Source organism: Phacochoerus africanus, chromosome 2 (genome assembly GCF_016906955.1).
Source record: "Phacochoerus africanus isolate WHEZ1 chromosome 2, ROS_Pafr_v1, whole genome shotgun sequence".
NCBI classification, from domain to species: domain Eukaryota; kingdom Metazoa; phylum Chordata; class Mammalia; order Artiodactyla; family Suidae; genus Phacochoerus; species Phacochoerus africanus.
Genome location: NC_062545.1, coordinates 218,855,786 through 218,875,972, shown reverse-complemented (window position 1 = coordinate 218,875,972; position 20,187 = coordinate 218,855,786). Strand labels below are relative to the sequence as shown.

At 37.9% G+C, this 20,187-nt stretch overlaps 1 protein-coding gene across 2 annotated transcripts in view; it reads right to left on the bottom strand.

Moving 5' to 3' along the window:
• Positions 1–3,024: 3,024 nt before the first annotated feature.
• PLGRKT (plasminogen receptor with a C-terminal lysine) overlaps positions 3,025–20,187 on the bottom strand; it is a 45,459-nt gene continuing 28,296 nt past the window's right edge. For both annotated transcript variants that reach the window (XM_047767683.1, XM_047767681.1), the window contains exons 3-5: positions 7,875–8,005; positions 7,161–7,270; positions 3,025–3,424 (exon numbers count right to left, since the gene is read on the bottom strand). In XM_047767683.1, coding sequence (XP_047623639.1) covers positions 3,303–3,424; positions 7,161–7,270; positions 7,875–8,005 — 363 coding nt within the window. In that variant the 3' untranslated portion in view covers positions 3,025–3,302. The remainder of the gene's footprint in view (positions 3,425–7,160; positions 7,271–7,874; positions 8,006–20,187) is intronic.

The following is a 20,187-nucleotide window of genomic DNA, read 5'->3' as shown; positions in this document are numbered from 1 at the left end:
TGGTGTAGGCCTGCAGCTCCAATTTGACCCCTAGCCTAGGAACTTCCGTATACCACAGGTGCAGCCCTAAAAGGACAATAAATAAATAAATAAATAAATAAATAAATAAATAATAAAGCTTTAGATAATCAGTAATACCAAAGACAGTTGGGATACATCTTAATATTGTTGAGTGGCAAAACATTAGTTAATAGCTCCACTTTGATTTTTGCCTCACCACAAATGAGAGCAAACAAAAGCATGAGTGTGTGTTTAACAGAGACTCTATTGAGTAATAATTGTTAATGAACTCAAGGTCAATGCCAAGGCAAATGAATGGCCTGGTGATTCAGAGGTGGATTACGACCTGGCTATATTGCACAGCTACACAAATCCCGTATAAATTATTTAGCCAGTCAACCCTTGTGGGGGATTCAAAGCCACTCTTGGTGAGCTCTGGCTAGACAACATGATGAGTATTGGACAGTATGATTGAACTTAAGGATGAAGAAACACAATTCCAGATTCTGAAATGGTCTTCAAACCAGTTCTAGATCTTGGGCATCCCCTAGACTACCAGCATGCCTCTCAATCACTTCTTTCCTATGTTCTTGGGGGACCCAGATAATGCATGTGAATTAAATGAGGGGAAAGCAACTTCTCCTTCTACAGCCCAGTTGGTTTCCCAGTTCTGCTATTATTGCTTTCCATTTTCCTTAATCCATCTCCACAGCCAAGCCTTAGTGTGGTCCCTGGTCCGTGCTCAGGCAGACCATTGCATTTCCTCATTAATTGGGCTCTGGGATCTCCCCCCACCCCCAATGGACTAATCCAGGTAAAATTGCAATGCAGATTCTTTTCATGCCCATCGCCCTGAAGACAGAGTAAAACTCCTTGGTGTTACACCTAAGGTCCTTCAGGAGTTGAGCTGTGTCTCCAGGCTCGTTTCTTTTCTTTTTTATGTATTTATTTATTTTATTTTTATTTTTTTATTTTATTTTTTTATTTTCCCACTGTACAGCAAGGGGGTCAGGTTATCCTTACATGTATACATACAATTATATTTTTCCCCCACCCTTTCTTCTGTTGCAACATGAGTATCTAGACAAAGTTCTCAATGCTATTCAGCAGGATCTCCTTGTAAATCTATTCTAAGTTGTGTCTGATAAGCCCAAGCTCCCGATCCCTCCCACTCCCTCCCCCTCCCATCAGGCAGCCACAAGTCTCTTCTCCAAGTCCATGATTTTCTTTTCTGAGGAGATGTTCATTTGTGCTGGATATTAGATTCCAGTTATAAGTGATATCATATGGTATTTGTCTTTGTCTTTCTGGCTCATTTCACTCAGTATGAGATTCTCTAGCTCCATCCATGTTGCTGCAAATGGCATTATGTCATTCTTTTTTATGGCTGAGTAGTATTCCATCGTGTATATATAGCACATCTTCCGAATCCAATCATCTGTCAGTGGACATTTGGGTTGCTTCCATGTCTTGGCTATTGTGAATAGTGCTGCAATGAACATGCGGGTGCACGTGTCTCTTTTAAGTAGAGTTTTGTCCGGATAGATGCCCAAGAGTGGGATTGTGGGGTCATATGGAAGTTCTATGTATAGATTTCTAAGGTATCTCCAAACTGTTCTCCATAGCGGCTGTACCAGTTTACATTCCCACCAACAGTGTAGGAGGGTTCCCTTTTCTCCACCCCGCTCCAGCACTTGTTATTTGTGGATTTATTAATGATGGCCATTCTGACTGGTGTGAGGTGCAGGACCGTTTCTTAACAAGTACCCCATGTCAGGAACTCTTGATTCAGACAAACTGAACAACCAGCAGCAGATCCCTGGGCCTCAAATGCATGGACTGCCCTTAATTAATCTTCTGCCCAAGATGCCCTTATTCTTCACCTCTTTATCTTCATTGAGTATGCATCTTTTAAGGCCTGGCTCAAGTTCTTTACAACTATAATGGTATCAAAACTATATCTTGCTATGCTAGAGAGTAGCAGCCATTGTATTCATACTTGTTTCTCCACTTCAGATTTCATCTTCTACTATTCTCCCCAGCCTTCTTTCTATTCTCTGTCCATCCCAAGACTCAGAGATTTTCCTCTGGCTCTTCCCTTTGCCTAAATATGCCATCTCTGTCCCCCTACCTGCTCTTCACAAGACTGATTCATTCATCATTCAGTCCCAGCTCAAATATCACCTCTGAGAGAGCCAGTCCCTGCTGTCCCACATCTAAAGTAACTTCGCCCAACATTCTTCTGATCATCCTTTTATCATCCTCTTTGCAACCGTCACCATCAGAAATGAACTTATCTTCATGTTTATTTGTTCTCTCCCCAGATCTCCCACTCCTCACTAGAACATACTTCTCTGCCTAGCAACCTGGTCTACTCATTCACTCAGGTAGCCCTAGTGCCTACAACAGTGCCTGACATATAGTAGGTATTAATAAACATATTTGGAGTTAGTGTATTATATGTAGGACTTGCAACTATAGGAATGTATGTAACTAGGATAATTTTATGAGTATAGATTTCCTGTTGAGTGGGAATAAAAAGGTGGGCATCCTAATCAACATTCCCCTCCTTCCCACCTCTCTAGAAACTCTATAGTGAGTCATTATTTGAATGTTTTTATCTTTTGTGTTTCACAGCAGTCTTTGCATGTCAAGAATATATTAAGGCATGACTTTTTAAAGACCTTTTAGAATGTAGACATTGGAGCCAAATCACCTAGGTTCATGTTGAGTTCTGTCTATGTTCTGTCCAGGATCTTAGGCAAGTAATTAAATCTCTCTACGCCTCAGTTTCCACATCTATAGAATGATGCCTGCTTCATGGGATTATTGGGATGATTACAAAAGTATGTGCAAAAACAATCAGTGCCTGGCCATAATAAGTACAATCATTAATATTAGTTGTCTTCCATCATATGTAGACAGGATACAATTGACAAATCCAAATAAAAGGAGTATATATGGGAGACTAATGTGATGGGAAAAGTGTGTGTGACAGAGAAATGAGAACAGCAAGACTTTTGCTTCCAGGAATTCACAACAATGTAGTTTATTAATTTTACATTTAGATATTTGTAATATACACACATATATAGGAAATCTGAAAGTTATTTATAGTACTTCCATGATTTTGTGTTGAATGTTACAAATTTTATTTTAAAATAGTTTAACAAAACTCATCTTGCATTTTATTATTTTAAAATAAAATCCATTATATCAAAACCTCAAGTATTTAAAAATTGTAAAGGCCATGATTCAAGTCAACAATTCTGTGTTTTGAGAAGTTCTGGGTAAACATGATTTCATTTATCTATGAAGAATTTACTCTGTTCCCTTCTTGCTTTTTCAAGACCTTCAAAAGTGATCATTCCTTTTGGCAGCTGCAACTTACTCGTTTCTGTTTCCAGTATGTTCTCAGCTTCACCTTAAATAAATACAGAAATGTGTAAGGTGACAAAGAGGTCATAAGTATTTTGTGCAGTGGTCTACTTACTGTGTTCCAGTGACATGCTATAACACTGTGTGGAGGCATGCCACCAGATCTCACAATTAAATATTTCAGCCACTGTCCACAGGAGAAGTAACCACCTGTCACTTCTCCTGTCACTGAAACACAGTAATGAATTCTGAAGATTCCTAGAGAGATAAATCAGATGCCAGAGACTCTATTTGACAGAAAATAGCATTTTAAAATATAGAAGAGAAAGACTACCAAGTAATTTTTTTTTCTGTGAAGTAAAATCAAGGTGATAAGTATTAGTTGTATCGGGATGGGTTTAGGGTATAGAAATCACGTATAGGAGTTCCTGACGTGGCGCAGCAGAAACGAATCCAACTAGGAACCATGAGGTTGCAGGTTCCATTCCTGGCCTCGCTTAGTGGGTTTTGGATCCAGTGTTGCTGTGAGTTGTGGTGTAGGTCGCAGATGGGGCTCGGATCCTGCATTGCTGTGGCTCTGGCATAGTCTGGCAGCTGTAGCTCCGATTAGACCCCTAGCCTGGGAAGCTCCATATGTCACAGATGTGGCCCTAAAAAGACGGGGGGAAAAAAATCACATATAGTTCTTCCTATTGCCAGTTATTATATCATATGTGACATGAGAGAAAATAAAATTTACTAAAAAACCTAATTTTTCAGGAAAGCAAATCTTTGCCTTGAAAATATTTATAAGTATCCAAAATAATATTAAATATTCTTTAGTCTGTATATACATCCATACACACATATACACATATTTATAAAAAATTCCTCTTTCAAATGATAGCTACTAATTTCTTAGTCCCAGTGACATATGCCAGCTTTTATTATTGAAGACCAATTAGTTAAATTTTGAAAAATTATAATGTATGTTGTTGACATTCCATAAACTTTCCTTGGGAATAAAGGCAATTGTTTTCTTTAAGTACTCCTCTTTTAGCACACAATTAATTTATACTCCAGACCCAACAGGGCAGGCTACAATCTACAAATTATCACAGCATTTCAGTTAACTGCAAACTTTTTTTTTTAGTCTTAAATAGTAAGTAAAAATAATTATAAAATTGCATGTAATTGGGCAGGCTATTGATGACAGACTAGATATTTCCATGTGAGAGTGCCTTCCATATGGCAAATTCTTAGTATGTGTTTACAGAATGGCTGATAATAAATTCAATTAAACAGGAATTATATATCTTGGGGGTCATTACTAGTTAACAGGGCTAAATGTTATAACCTAAACTTTTTAATATGGTAAGTTTCCTGGTGGATTCTCAGTTTTTTTAAAACAAGAAATTTCTACAACAAGCATTGGAAGTCAAATTTTATATTCTGTAGACTCTGATGGACCTGTAATAAAATTACTTGCTGAATATACAATCAAAATAGTCCTAGAAAATAAATTTGTTTTCCATTAGTAATATGTTCAAGTGAATGCTGTGTAATAGGGTTGAGATTTCTAAATACCAACTATTAATTTTTATGAGGCACTGAGAATTCTAATGTCCCTATAAACAATGAGACATAGTTGAGCTCAGACTAATGAATTCTTAAGCAGATGAGTAACATGAAACTGAGCAGGTTACTGAAATGAGTTTTAACATTAGTAAATCAGTGTGTACAGTTAGTTTCCAGCTTAAGATGGAATTTTACTACAAAAGTTAATTTGTAGATCAATATTTTAGAACTCAGAATACATCTTCCTACAGTAATAATGCTATAAATCAATTTACAAGCCATCAACAAAAAAACTGTTTAGCTCACAATATAGCTGAACTATGGTAACAATAATTCTGACTCCAAAGGACATTTTAACATAATTTCTATGTGGAAAATGTATTTCCATTTTCTTTTTTTAATTAAAGTATAGTTATTTGCAATGTTGTGCCAATTTCTGCAGTATAGCAAAATTACTTAGTAATACATGTATATACTTTTTTAAATATTATTTTCCATCATGGTCTCTCCTAGGAGACTGGACATAATTCCCTGTGATAGACAGTAGAACCTTGATGTTTATCCTTTCTAAATATAATAGTTTGCATCTACTAACCCCAAACTCCATCCCACTCCCTCCCCCCTTACTACCATTTTCAAATGAGAATTTTTAAGAACATATAATCCCTCCATCCCCCTCAGCCTGGGAATGCAGTGTCCTACTCCCTATTCCCAATACCTGCAGAGGAGTCTGTACCCTCTCCTTTCCCATACCAAACCAGTCCCCACAGAGCCTCAGGGCCAGTGATGGGCCTACAGCTCAGGATAAAACAAGATGGCAAAAATGGAGCCTTGGGAAAGCACTGTCACCACTGTGCTCTGGGTTGAAGGCTTGGGGAGTAGGGAAGTATGAGAGGTGTGGTGGTGGTAATTTGGATGACATGGATATCCTAGAATAATGGGAAATTCTATCTTTCTGGGACAGGAATGGCTTCTGTGGCAGCACTGCTATTTTCTAGGGCAGTAAGAGCCAGAGGTCAGTGAGAACAGTGCAGTACTGGTGAGTAACAACCAGCTTTCCAAAACAAACAAAAAAGTGTATGTAAGTTTATTATGTACATATGTTTATTGTAAATTTTACTTACATGAAATATATGTAGCACACAATTTATAAATAATAATAAAATGTACAATGTACTTTGCCATATATTCCATATAGCACTACTGACAATGGAACAGCTATAGACACATCTACATTGTTAACATTTTCTTCATCATTTTCTTAAGTCTAGATCATGGGTTGGCAAACTTTCCCAAAAGGACAGACAATAAATATTTCAGGCTTTTGGAGCCTAATACATTTGTTGCAGTGACTTGTCTCTGTCATGGAAATGGAAGAGCAAAAATGAATGGGCATGTCTGTATGGCTAGCCTGCAGACCACAGTTTGTCAACCCCTGATCTTAATTAGCATAGTGGTTAGTCAAGCCTTGACTTGGCATTTTCAGGTTTCCATGATGTAAATGCTCCCACCATGACTAAATTCAAGCTGACATACCAACAGAATGACACTCAGGGTCAGGGTTGTATCTGTATCTGTATATGGTACTTGCTTTTCTTTTCTTTCCTTTTTTTTTTTTGTCTTTTTGCCTTTTCTAGGGCTGCTTCCCATGGCATATGGAGATTCCCAGGCTAGGGGTCTAATCAGAGCTATAGATGCCATCCTACGCCAGAGCCACATCAACATGGGATCTGAGCCGTGTCTGCAACCTACACCACAGCTCACGGCAATGCCAGATCCTTAACCCACTGAGCGAGGCCAGGGATTGAACCCACAACTTCATGGTTCCTAGTCGGATTTGTTAACCACTGCGCCATGACAGGAACTCCTGCTTTTCTACCATTACAGATATAATAGATAAACATAACTTATAAGAATAGATGTATAAAATGTAAAAGTACAGATAAGAGTAAAATAATTAGAAACTTATAAGTTCTGCATATTTATTATCATTTTTTAAACATAGTTTAACATTTTTTGTAATTTATTTAATTGTAAGTTTATATAATTTGACAGTCAGTTCTGGTGAGCTGGTATGAGCCAGCTCCAGCACAGCACTGTGTTGTTGGTCATTGGAAGCTGAGGGAGAATCTTGTCAGAATTTTCCTAAGCCAAGGGGTTGTAAGGAGTGGATCCTTGAACCAGAAAATGAATCAGAAATTGAGATTGCTTTTTCAGAGACTTACCTTTCATTCTTTGTAGCAGGGTTCCATAGCCCAAGTCATACTGGTAGGTAAAGACAAAGCCTAATGGAATGATAGGGAGGAGGAAGGCTGGCTTTTTCCTTTTTATTGCTCTGATTCAAGAACAAAAAAGAATGAATATCAGGAAATAACCTGTAAATCCATATGTCCGTACTCAATGAAAAAAAATATACATGCTTTTTGGAAGAATATCCTCCATTTAAGAAGTTATTTAATTCATTTAAGTCCTTCATGGAAATAGATTTCCCTACCCATAACCTCTCAGCGGATTCTGTGGTTTTCAGGTAGGATCTATGATTCATTCATCTTTATTTGATATTGAGGCTCAGATTACTTATTTTTAAAATATTTAAGTATTGATATCTACCCTCTTAGGATTGTGGAGATGAATTTGTAGAGGCCCCCTTCTATCTTGGAGTTTACTCAGTCCTTTCTCTTACTAATAAAATGGAGAAAATCCAAGAAACTAAAGGCAGAATTAACTATTACTATCTTGGTTTTACAGAGTTACTGCCAACGTCTAAGCTGTAAGGGTTACTTTGTTTACATTTATGTATACTATTTAGATTAAAGTTACTTTGTTTACATTTATGTATACTATTTAGATTAAAGTTCTATCTTGGCAAACTTAATAATATGATAATGGCAAAGACAAAAAGAAGTAAAAGAAAATTGTGAAGTACATAGCAAACATACCCAGCTGTTAAAGCAACACCTGCAATGCCAAAAAACGTTCCAAAATATTTGAGGAATTCCCGAGACCAAGCAATCTGCATAGCCATTTGTCTTTCTCTCATTTCATTCTGCATGATGAGCTGCCTTTCCAGCTGAGGGTCAAACAAAAGACAGTTTGGTTACTCATCTTTTGAATTTGAGCACAGAATTAATAATCTGCGTTTCCAGTGGATTTCCTTTCTTTGATTCATCTTTTTTCTTTTTTAAATCTCAAACAACTTTGACCCTCTGGACAGCTGAGCCAACTATCACCTTTTTGTCCCTCTGGACAGCTGAGCCAACTATCACCTTGGCAATAAAATCGGAAATATAAATGGAATAGATTGAATGCATGTAGTCTGGAGCTTTTATCCAAGCCTAAAATATACGTTCAGCTTATTATATGAAAGGTGATAAAAGATTGTTGTGCCTTTAAATACAGAAACACCTTATTGTCCTTTATTACCACTTGTACTGAAATCATTTCGCCTTCCAAATCCATCCAACTCCACACTGAAATTCACTTGAAGTATTAGGTCTATAATATGATGGTAGAGAGGTATTATTTTGAGACATCAATAGAGATTTTTCTTTGCCACATTTTTATTATTGCCTAAAGTCCTTCACCACTTTAGCCAGTGCCTTAGAACAGAAAGTAGATGCATCCCAGCAGATACAGGAGACTGAATTTCTGAATGGATTTTTAGAAAATACATAGAAGAAGCAACAGTCTGAGAGCCCAAGCCCATTATTTTGAAAGAGTTGGATTCTTGAGAGAGAATAGTTGTTTTCTTTTTAAATTATCAAATCTTGGCACTATGTATCATTAGCAAAGCCTAGAGGATAGCATGCATATAAACCACAGGGTGAGAGGAAGGAGTAGTAAAGTGACTCTCTTTTCGCTCCATGTCTTCTTTCTCTTGTGGGAAGGGACTAAAAGATTTTAATATAAAGATGGGGTTTGGTTTCTTGGCCCCTGTTTGTGGTTGAAACCCCAGAGAATGTGATGGATTTGGAGTTTGAGAATCCCCAGACAGAGGGTACTTCAGTCATGCCTCTTGTTAAGATTATTGGAAGGGGCATCTGGAGTAGAGAAGAAGTGGTTGCAGGGAAGATCTAGGCTTATAGAAGGCCTGGGAGAGGCCACCCCAGTCTCCTTCAGCTGCCAAGAGTATAGATAAAGTCTACATGGTTCTTGTGTCACCCTGGAGAGGGTCACAGAAGGTAGCTGATAATTGAAAGCATGTGGTTTATGAGGGAGTCACCAAAGCTTAGGGCCCAGGAACCTCATAACAGACATTTGGGTAGAGACTGTAAGCCAAGGACTGGGCAGGGAAGGCAGCTGGATTTCAGAGGATCAGGAGCACCCTAGAGCACAGAGGTGATGACTATGAGGATTATGGTCAGACACCCTCCGAGCAAATCACCTGGCATTGCTCAAACAGGTCAAACAGAAAACAACTACAGAAAAGCTCCTCCAATCAGATAATCAGATGTACCTTCCCTAATGTCCATGCCACCTGAAATCACCTGGACCCAAACCTAGATTTGTCCAGGAAAAAATGGACAGAAGAAGGGGAGGGGACCAAGCTGAATTCAACTATTTATCCTTAAAGAAGTGAGTTTTAAACTAGAAGTAATAGAGTCACTTTGACTTGTCAAAATTAAATTTGCCCTCACTGGTAGAAATTGAAGTTGATTTTGAGTTTGGTAACAGAGTAAAATACAGTGTTTTTGCATACATGATTATTGAGCATGTGAAATTCTTCCTTGCCATGTTACTTATTCTGATGTTCATAATACCTATCCCCCAATTATATAGATGTAGCAATAAACCATTTATCAAAAAACAGCTGGGGAGTTCCATGGTGCCTCAGCAGGTTAAGGATCCGGCATTGTCACTGCTGTGGCTCTGGTTACTGCTGTGGTGTGGGTTTGATCCCTGATCTGGAAAATTCTTCATGCCACAGGCACAATGAAAAAAAGGACAGCTGGATCTAATCAAGATACATACGTGCCAAAAATGGGAAGCTTGACTACATATTGTGAGCATTCAGGGAGCTTTTCAGAGCCCAGTGCCCAGGCCCACACCCCAGACCAATTAAACCAGGATCCGAAGGTAGGACCAGTCATCTGTACTTTTTAAAGGTTGACAGGTGATTATACTGTGCAGCCAGGATTAAGAACCACTGCCTGAGATGAAAGAACTCACAACCTAGGTTTTGTTCATTTTTATGTTTGTTTTTGGCTTATTTTTGTTTTTGTCACCAAAGATCAAGCTGAAATATCAGTGTGAAAACTGATCCTCTGGGAACTCTCAAAAGATTATGAACAGGGGGGATTTTTAAGAATGATAAGGATGATACAACTAATCTGTACAGTACTTTCATGGAGGATTCATGGCACTCTGAACTTGTCAAAACCCCTAAAACTTCATAGCACAAAGAGTGAACCTTTGTTATATACATTTTACAAATCAGCCAAAAGATCAGGGGATCCACAGAATGGAACATGGACTGTGACAACAATCTAGTTGTATTATAAATGTATGCTATAACATCTCTGAAGTGGCTGTTGGAAAAGGAACTGACCTAATTTTGAAAAATAGTATTTTGACTAGAAACTATGAGGCTGAAGACAAAAGGAAACTGTACATAAACACTAAATACTCTAGTTGTTAACAGAGTTTCTCACAGAGTACAGGTTAACAACTCCAAACATATATACTTGGAGAAGAACAAATTGATGGCAGACGTGGGAGCCAGGTTTCATACTAAAGAGGGAAGTCACCGAAGTGCAAGGGGAAAAGACTAGACTGACCAGAGAGTATTAGAGTCAATGACATCAGCTTACTATAAATACAGATGTTGGAGACATGGCTCAGATTGTCAGTGTCGGAAAATGAGACACATGAACACAGGGAGATCTCGACAAGGCTCTTTACTTCTGCAGAAGGGCGCAGGTACTCCAAAAAGTGCACGCGGCTATTTACTCTTAACATAGGTGATTTACCTGTCCCCTTCCCATTGGTCAGGTCAGGGCGCACATTCTTCCCGGTTGGCTAATTTGAAACAAATTGCTACTGGGAGAAGAGGGAAAGGGGAGGGGTAAGGGGTCACAGGAAGGCGAAACCGGGGCAAAATGGAGTAACCAAGATTTCCTTTGATAGAAAAGACATTATGTTACTTTCCACACAGATGAACAAAATTAAAATCACAGATAGGCATGATAGATGGGTTAGTGTAAGTACATATATTTCCTAGCTATGTCTACTAGTGGTCATAGAACCTATGACAACCTATAGCACTGAGGACACCCGCATCCACAGTTTCATTTCTAATATTACTCTCCAATGTAAAGAAATAGGGCTCCTTGGAGAAATGGCTGACCTAAGACTGGGACAGGAAGTATACAAAATGAGCCTAGAGCATCTTGTAGTACCAGAAAGCAAAGAAATGCTAAAACAAACAAACAAAAATTATGGGTTATGTCCAAGAGATACAGGAGCCAACCTAAAAGAGCTCTCAATGGCTAAAATTGGAACAATTTGAAAAGCAAAATATACAGAGTATTGGATTACAATCCAAAGTATAAAATAAATATCTGTGAGTCCATAAATGGAGCAGATAGGTATCCTGTACAGAATTCCAAATCATTTGTATAAATACTTCCCAGACCACTTCAAGTAATTCCCACCCCTTGATGGTGGGGTTCACTTCTTTACTTGCTTCTAATAAGGGATAGGGTATGAAAAGGCAGGGAGAGGGAGAGGGAGAGGAAAGTAACAGTACAATGGAGAAAACTGGCAACATCTAAGCACAGTTAACATCACTGGTGATAAGACATGTTGACAGCATGTGCCCTTGATGTAATGTGGTGAGAAGGGCACTTCATCTCTATGATCTTCCACTCAAAACCCCATAACCTCACTCTAACCATTAGACAAACCCAAATTGAGGGACATTTTACAAAATACCTGACCAGTACTCCTCAAAGTGGTCAAGGTCATCAAAAACAAGCAAAGTCTGAAAGACTGTCACAGGCCAAAGGAAATTAAAGACAAGACTAAATATAATGTGGCATTCTGAATGGGATTCTTGGCAGAAAAAGGACATTAGGCAAAAAATAATGAACTTAAAATATGCAGGTTATTTAAGAGTAATGTAGCAATGTTAGTTTCTTATTTGTAACAAATGTACCATGGTAATGTAAGATATTAACCATAGAGTATAAGAAGAGTGTTATAAGGTAACACTATATGACTTATCTATAAGCCTAAAACTATTCTAAACTTTATTTTTAAAAATGATATAAACATAGCTTATATTCTAATTCTCTATTCCCTATTAGAGGCAGTCACCTCCATGTATCATAGATAAATTATGAAAATCAACAAGGCTACATATTTGCAATAAACTTTAAGCCTATAGTTGAAAAAAAAAATCAGTGCAGACCTTCCCTCTCCATGAGCAGAACGATGAAGGACATCATTGAACTGAAATGTTATCAATTAAAACTACCAATTATCTGGAGTTCCCATCATGGCTCAGTGGTAATGAACACGACTAGTATCCACAAGGACCTGGGCTCGATCCCTGGGCTTTGTTCAGTGGGTTAAGGCTCCAGCATTGCTCAAGCTATGGTGTAGGTTGCAGACTTGGCTTGCATCTGGCTTGCTCTGGCTGTGGTGTAGGCTGGCAACTGCAGCTCCAATTGGACCTGGAACTTCCATATGCAGTGGGTACAGCCCTAAAAAGAAAGAAAAAAAAAAACCGTACTAATTATCCCATTCTTTATAAAATTGTGTTTAAGGTCATAGGTCTAGGCCCAAATACACTCTAAATTTCAAATTAATTAATAAATTATATCACCAAATTTTTTTCAATAGCCATTAAGGGATAATTTAATTATTAATCTACCAACAATAACATTATTTAGCTGTGTACATTCATTTTTCACTTCCCCAGATAGTGATACTACTAAACATAAAGAGACCTTGTACAGTAAGTTTCTGTAAAGTCTTTAACCCAAATCATAAATATAAAATTCATTTCCTCAGAAAAGAAAATCATGGACTTGGAGAAAAGACTTGTGGCTGCCTGATGGGAGAGGGAGGGAGTGGGAGGGATCGGGAGCTTGGGCTTATCAGACACAACTTAGAATAGATTTACAAGGAGATCCTGCTTAGTAGCATTGAGAACTTTGTCTAGATATTCATGTTGCAACAGAACAAAGGGTGGGGAAAAAAATGTAATTGTAATGTATATATGTAAGGATAACTTGATCCCCTTGCTGTACAGTGGGAAAATAAAATAAAATAAAATAAATTCTTTATCCTATTTTAAAAGAATTTCAGACCTTTCTATAATAATAATTTTGCTATCTCTGTTACTTTTTATATTGCTTTATAGGACAATTTGAAATCAAAATGTTCTTGATTATGACTTCCCACTGTGATGATTTCACAAGCTTAGGTGATACTAGTTTAGCAATTACAGAGCTACAAATAATTTTAAAGAGAAAATAATAAAAAGGAGGTAGCTCATTAAAAATTATTGTCCATAGTAAGAGAAACCAGATTCTGACCACCTTCAGAAAACTGTTACATCTGCTTTTTATTGTGTTTTTAATTCTTCACATGTGCTGTTTAAAAAGTATTAAGAACAGCCACAGAACTACTGTCAGTAATTTATTAATCTTTTAAGTCACAAAAGGGGCAACTACATAAAGAGCTGAAGACCATTTAATACGTTTCCCCTTAATACAATATTACAATGATTAAATCTCATGTAGACAAATAAAACACTTTCACAGCACATACACACAAATACAATGACATTGTCCTATAAATTATCTTCATTGCAGTTTTTTTTTTGTCTTTTTGTCTTTTCTAGGGCCACACCTGTGGCATGTGGAGATTTCCAGGCTAGGGGTCTAATCGGAGCTGTAGCTGCCAGCCTATGCCAGAGCTATGGCAATGCGGGATCTGAGCTGCGTCTGCCAACTACACCACAGTTCACAGCAATGCCAGATCCTTAATCCACTGAGTGAGGCAAGGGATTGAACCCGCAACCTCATGGTTCCTAGTTGGATTTGTTAACCACTGAGCCATGACAGGAACTCCCGCACTTTTCATTTTTAATTAATTGGAGCCTTCTCTGTTTTTGAGAAACAATTAGGCCAAGCTTGAGGAAAAAAAATCAGTTTACTGCTGTGTTTTTAGTTTACAATAGCCTTTTAATTTATGTATAATATATTCATATATAATAGAAAAGTTGTCTTTTTAGTTGCTTAATTGGACAATGCCAAAAAAATAATCTACACATTTTGTCACATTCATTTTTATCAGAAATGAATGTTTTATATTTGTCTATGCCTTTGTTAAATTAACAGACATTATTTTTCTTTTAAAAACTTTATTGACATACAGTTGATTTACTATGTTGTGTTAATTTCTGTGTACAGCAGAGTGATTCAGTTATATATATATATTTCAATATTCTTTTCCATTATAGTTAATCACAGGATATTGATATTCCCTGTGCTATGCAGTAGGACCTTGTTTATCTATCCTATATATAAAATAGTTTGCATCTACTAGTTCCAAACTCTCAGTCCTTCCCTCCCCCATCTTCCCACCCCTTGGCAACCACAAATCTGTTCTCTATGTCTATAAGCCTGTTTCTGTTTCGTAGATAAGTTCATTTGTGTCTTATTTTAGATTTCGCATGTAAGTGATATCATATGGTATTTGTCTTTTTCTTTCTGATTTCACTTAGTATGATAATTTCTGGGTCCATATATGTTGCTTCAAATGCATTATTTGTCATTCTTTTTTTATGGATGAATAATATGACACAGACATTATTGATACCTTCTAAACTAAAAGAAAAATTAGAATGTCAGGTAAAATAACCCATAAATTCATTAAAATAAAGCAACCATAATGACAGCTGTGACAAGTGGCATTTAACTGTAACTTGCTCTACAGATTATTTTAAGTGTTCAACATCTGGAGAGTAGTTTGTAAAGAATCTGGAAGGGGAAATGAGTGGTAAATTGAAGATTTTTGTAAAAGTCTATTTTTTAAATCAATGACTTACAAAAATAATTGAATATTAAAAAACAAGTATTATTCAGAAGCTTAAAAGCTTCAGCTTCAGCATCATGTTACATACCTTGCAATAATAATTATAACAAAATTAAATCAACTCTTACACTCAGATGTTTGTAAACAATAAGGTCACCCTATGTAAAAACTAATAATTCCAGTTTGGCAGAAACCTTTTATATTACTTATGCATTCTAAAATATATGGACTTTCTCCAGCAAGATCTATAACATGAATAGAGCCTGGGAAAGAACAAAAGATCACTGACCTTCTCATCTGTTACCTCAAATTCCTTAAAAACACAGCACAAAGGAATGTTTCCACAGAAAAGAAAATCATAGACTTGGAGAATAGATTTGTGGCTTCCCTGGGGGAGAGGGAGGGAGTGGGAGGGATGGGGAGCTTGGGGTTAATGGATGCAAACTATTGCTCTTGGAATGGATTTACAATGAGATCCTGCTGTGTAGCATTGAGAAACTATGTCTAGATACTTACATCGCAACACAACAATGGGAGGAAAAAGTATGTATACATGTATGTGTAACTTGGTCCCTATGCTGTACAGTGGGAAAAAAACAAACAAACAAAACAAAACAAAACAAAAAACATAGCTCCTAAGTGTCTAGTACATTATAAATAATATTAACTAAAGTTGAAGACAATTCTGGAACTTAGTAAAAAACAGTAAGGGCATTTTCTTTTATCCTGGATTTCCTCATTTTAAAGAGTACATATTTCTTTGTTTGATAATTAATGTTCCATTATGTCAGTCCTAGCTGTGCATAAAGCTAAGACCTCTATTCTTTGATACTTAGAACAAAGAATCTTAGAACCAAAATGTGCATAAAATCAGGGAGTTCCCGTTATGGCTCAGTGGTTAATGAACCTGACTAGTATCCATGAGGACGTGGGTTTGATCCCTGGCCTCGCTCTGTAGGTTAAGGATCCAGAGTTGCTGTGAGATGTAATGTAGGTCACAGATGTGGCTCGGATCTGGCATTGTTGTGGCTGTGGCATAGGCAGGTGGCTACAGCTCCAATTGGACCCCAAGCCTGGGAACCTCCATATGCCGCTGGTGCAGCCCTAAAAAGACAAAATAATAATTAAGAAATTGTAAGATGCTCACTTCTACTTTATTGTGGCAGCTGATAAACTAATAGTAATAATAATGTGGCTCACCAGGTGCTAAGCGCTATACTTAGGTTTACACACATTGTTTCCTGCAGTACTCTATAATGCTGGTCTGTAAGTTGAAGACAATAGAATCTACTTCAACTAGCAGTTTAAACAGAATGGGAATTATTGCAAGGTATTTGGCAGGTTAAGAATTTCTGGGAGAGCCATGAAAATTAGTTTGTATTCTCTACTATCAGGAACGACATAGCTAAGATAAATGCTCAGCCAGAATAGGGAACTCTCCTGGGGGAACCCCATAGCTACTGCCTCCTGTCACAGATGCTCAGTACCAAATATTGAAACTCCACCTCCGTATTCTCAAAATACCAGTCAGCTCCGCTACAGTGATTTCAGCTTTACACTACCCATGTCAACCTCCCAAATTTCCTTCAGACTTGGCAGAACAGGTCAGATGTGGAACCCAGCTGCAAGGGAGTCTGAGAGATTTGCCATTGGCCTTCCAGCCTCTTTTGTATAGGCAGACAAGCTACAAGGGAGTTGGAATGGAATGGAAGTTGATCAGAGAAAGTATTTGCTCAGGTTACAGTTGAGGAAACTAAGGATCAGAGTTCAAGTTTTCTCTGTGGCCTCAGTTATCAAATAACAGATCTAGGATTTAAACCCAAAGCCCAGCTTTGCAGTCTACTATAAGTACGCTGGCTATAATCAAGTCAATGTGGAAAGAGGAGTAAAGCAGACAAGGTATGTGATTACTACCTGAAAAGCCTTTGGCTTTCTACTGTAATTAATACAATAATTTTAGAAAGATACTCCATAATGGCAGTTAATTGACCTGGGAGACAGAATGACCTAAATTGTTCTGTTTAATTCTCCTTGAAAAAGCCTCTCTATATCCTGTCTTTAGTTTTTCACCAGCATTTCAGGCCCCCATCCCTCTAGTGATTTCAGTAACCACCACTCTCTGAATGTGAGCATCCCAAGGCCCCTTTGACCTCCTCTTCAATGCCGTTATCTAATTTCACAGAGAACTGGGAGCAACCACCACATCCAAATAATTACCATGGCCTGCAGAATTGATTTCCAAACATTTCTTGAAATGTGGCCTCCCCTAGCCTGTTGCACAAGTGTGGGTTTAGGGCTCAGGCCAAGGGCCTGGGAGAGAACAAGGCCAGCCTGTGGCTCTAGAAGAAAACCTGTGTCTATGCTCACAGTGAGGAAAGAACAGGAAGCTTAGGAAGTTCTGAAAGGTCAAGACTTGCCTGCTTCCCTTCTATAAATGAGATGCAAAGGGGAATGGCAACTCCTAAGAACACATAAGCACTGGAACATTTCCCAGAGAAGGTCATTCAAATTCTACATTTGTTTACTTTCCCTCTGAATTTTTTCCTCAGCCATCTCTTCTTGGTCTTCTCAGCTCCTGGGGAAATTACCACCTTCCAGGCTCCAACTATCACATCTTGCTGATAACTTCTGAATTTTTAGTCTCTATTCTGAAACTCTTCTCTATGGTAGATTGTATTTCCAACTAGCTTCCAGGCATCTCCACTGGTAGATGGACAGCCCAAGTCTTAGCAAAATGTCTGCACATACCTCTTTAAATTTTTTTTTTTATTGCACTGAAGTATAGTTTATTTACAATGTTGTGTTAGTTTCTGCTGTACAGCCAGATGATTCGGTCATACATATACACATATCCATTCCTGTACATATTATCACAGAACATTGAGTAGATTTCCCTGTGTTTACAGCAAGTCCCCATTGATCATCTGTTCCATATACAAAGGTGTTCTCTGCATATATCTTGAATTCACCCTTCTTCCTGCTGTTCTTGCTCCAGCTCAGAGCATCATTTGCCAGCAACAGAATCATTGTACTACCACCAATCTTTGTCCTACTTTCTTCTCCCTCTAATCCATTTTTTGTACTTCTCTCTATATATTTCTATTCCTATCTCAGAAGCAATCTTAGGGTACTTTCCTGCTTGAAAACCTTTACTGGTTCTTTATTTTCTAGTTATGGCATGGCCTTTAAAAATCCTATTCTAATATACTTCTTGTGCTTAATTTCATGTCAGTCTTCCCCTAGACCACAGCCACCAGTTCTCACTCAGACCAGGCATATTCATCTTTCCTCACTGTTTTGCCCATAAAGACAGACAGACTTTGGAGTCACATGGACCGAGCTCAAATTCTAGTTGTAAAATTCACTTACTTGCTATGTGATTGTGGGCAAGCTCCCTAATGTCTTGACTTCAATTTCTCTGTCTCTAGGAGCCACATAGTTTACCTTATGGGACTGCTTTCCTAAATAAGAAGGCATATTTGAAAGGGAGTTTGCATGGCAGGCACCAGAATGTGTTACTTCTCTGTCTTGCTTTCTCTTCTTGTCTCTTCTCCCCCATGGTTACCTAAACTTAGAGCCTTTTTCCTTTACTGTCTTCCTTCTCTCCTTCTTGGACAGTTCACTGTTTTCCTGATTTCAAAGTTTCTCTTTTCTAAGATGCCCAAATCTCTATCCACAGCCCCATCCACTAACTGAGCAATGCTGACAGCTGCAGCCAGCTGACTTGCATTCCTGGCACTACCCTGAATTCAACATTCCCTGCACCATGATTGCTGTTTCCTGCAGACCAACCCCCCTGCCAGCTTCTTGTACTCAGTGATTCTCCCAGAGGAATGAAAACTTTGATTTCATCTTCAACTCACTCTTCTTTTAAATCACCCAAGTATCTAGTTAGTCCAGAAAATTCACCACTGGCTTTTCCTCTGAAACCTCCCCTTTTCTCCACAGCGATGGCTGTGACCTACACCACAGCTGTGGTGCTGTGTCTGTGACCTATACCACAGCTCAGAGCAACGCCAGATGCTTAACCCATTGAGTGAGGTCAGGGATCGAACATGCGTTCTCATGGATATTAGTTGGGTTCGTTACCACTAAGCCACAATGGGAACTCCTTAAAATATTTTAAATTTACAAGTTCTGCTCCTACTCAAAAGCTTCTAATGCTTCTATTTTCTGCTACAGCATATGTAAATACTCTGCTCAGCTTTCCAAACCCTCTGGACCAGAACTGTGCCCCCCTCCTTATTTTCCATTGTGACCCTTCCCAACTTTGGTCAGCTGGACTTCCTGTAGTTTTCCAAATGTGGCTCCATCTGATTCTTCCTGCCCTTGTGACCTTAGATAAGATACAACATGTCTAAAAAGCTCAGTATGATGAGAATAATAATAGCACCTTCCTGGTGTTTTGTTTTGTTTTGTTTTAGTGAGACTAAAAAGGAATTAGAGCATCTTTTTTTTAAAACATGCCTATAGTTGTTGAGGGAGAGCAAAAAAAGAAAAAAAAGCAGCAACAGTTCTATATAGTGTCAATCAGAAATGTATTTCTGTAAATCTTGAAGCCTGCCGAGGTAAAAATAAACATTTCAGGAAAACAATACAAAGTGTCCACAGAAATCAGCATAATATTTTTAAAGGCTAAACTTATTGAGTCATTTACGCCTTATGCCAATCTGTTTGGCAGGTGTTACTAGTATCCCTTTTTTCCAGATGAGAAAACTGGTGGGAAGAATGATTAGGTAACTTGTCAGTGCCTGTAGCTGTAGTTCATATTGGTTGTTTCTTCTACCTCTTAGTAATACTATTTAAACTTTTTATAATAATAGGCAAGAAATTAATAAGGTACTTATTTTCAGAATATAAGCCCTGGCAAAGGAGGAGTAAAACAAAATAAAACAAAAAGACGAAGGTAAACCCCACTGAATACAACTATGACCAGATAGAACATTCCTTAATTAGCTTCACTTCTCTCTTCTCAGGAGTTGTGTGTGCTTCTAATCCACATTTCAGTATCTAATCCACATTTCAGCATCTTCATGGACTCCTGAAAACTAAAGGTTTTTTTATCCAGTAAAAATTGCTCCTGTACTTTGATGTGGTTTTTATCACATTCATAAATAATATAATTCTTTCAAAATTCTTCAAAAGATGGAGAAATCCAAAACGAGATAGAAGTAAGAGGAATTAAATGCTATGTTGAGAAAAGGC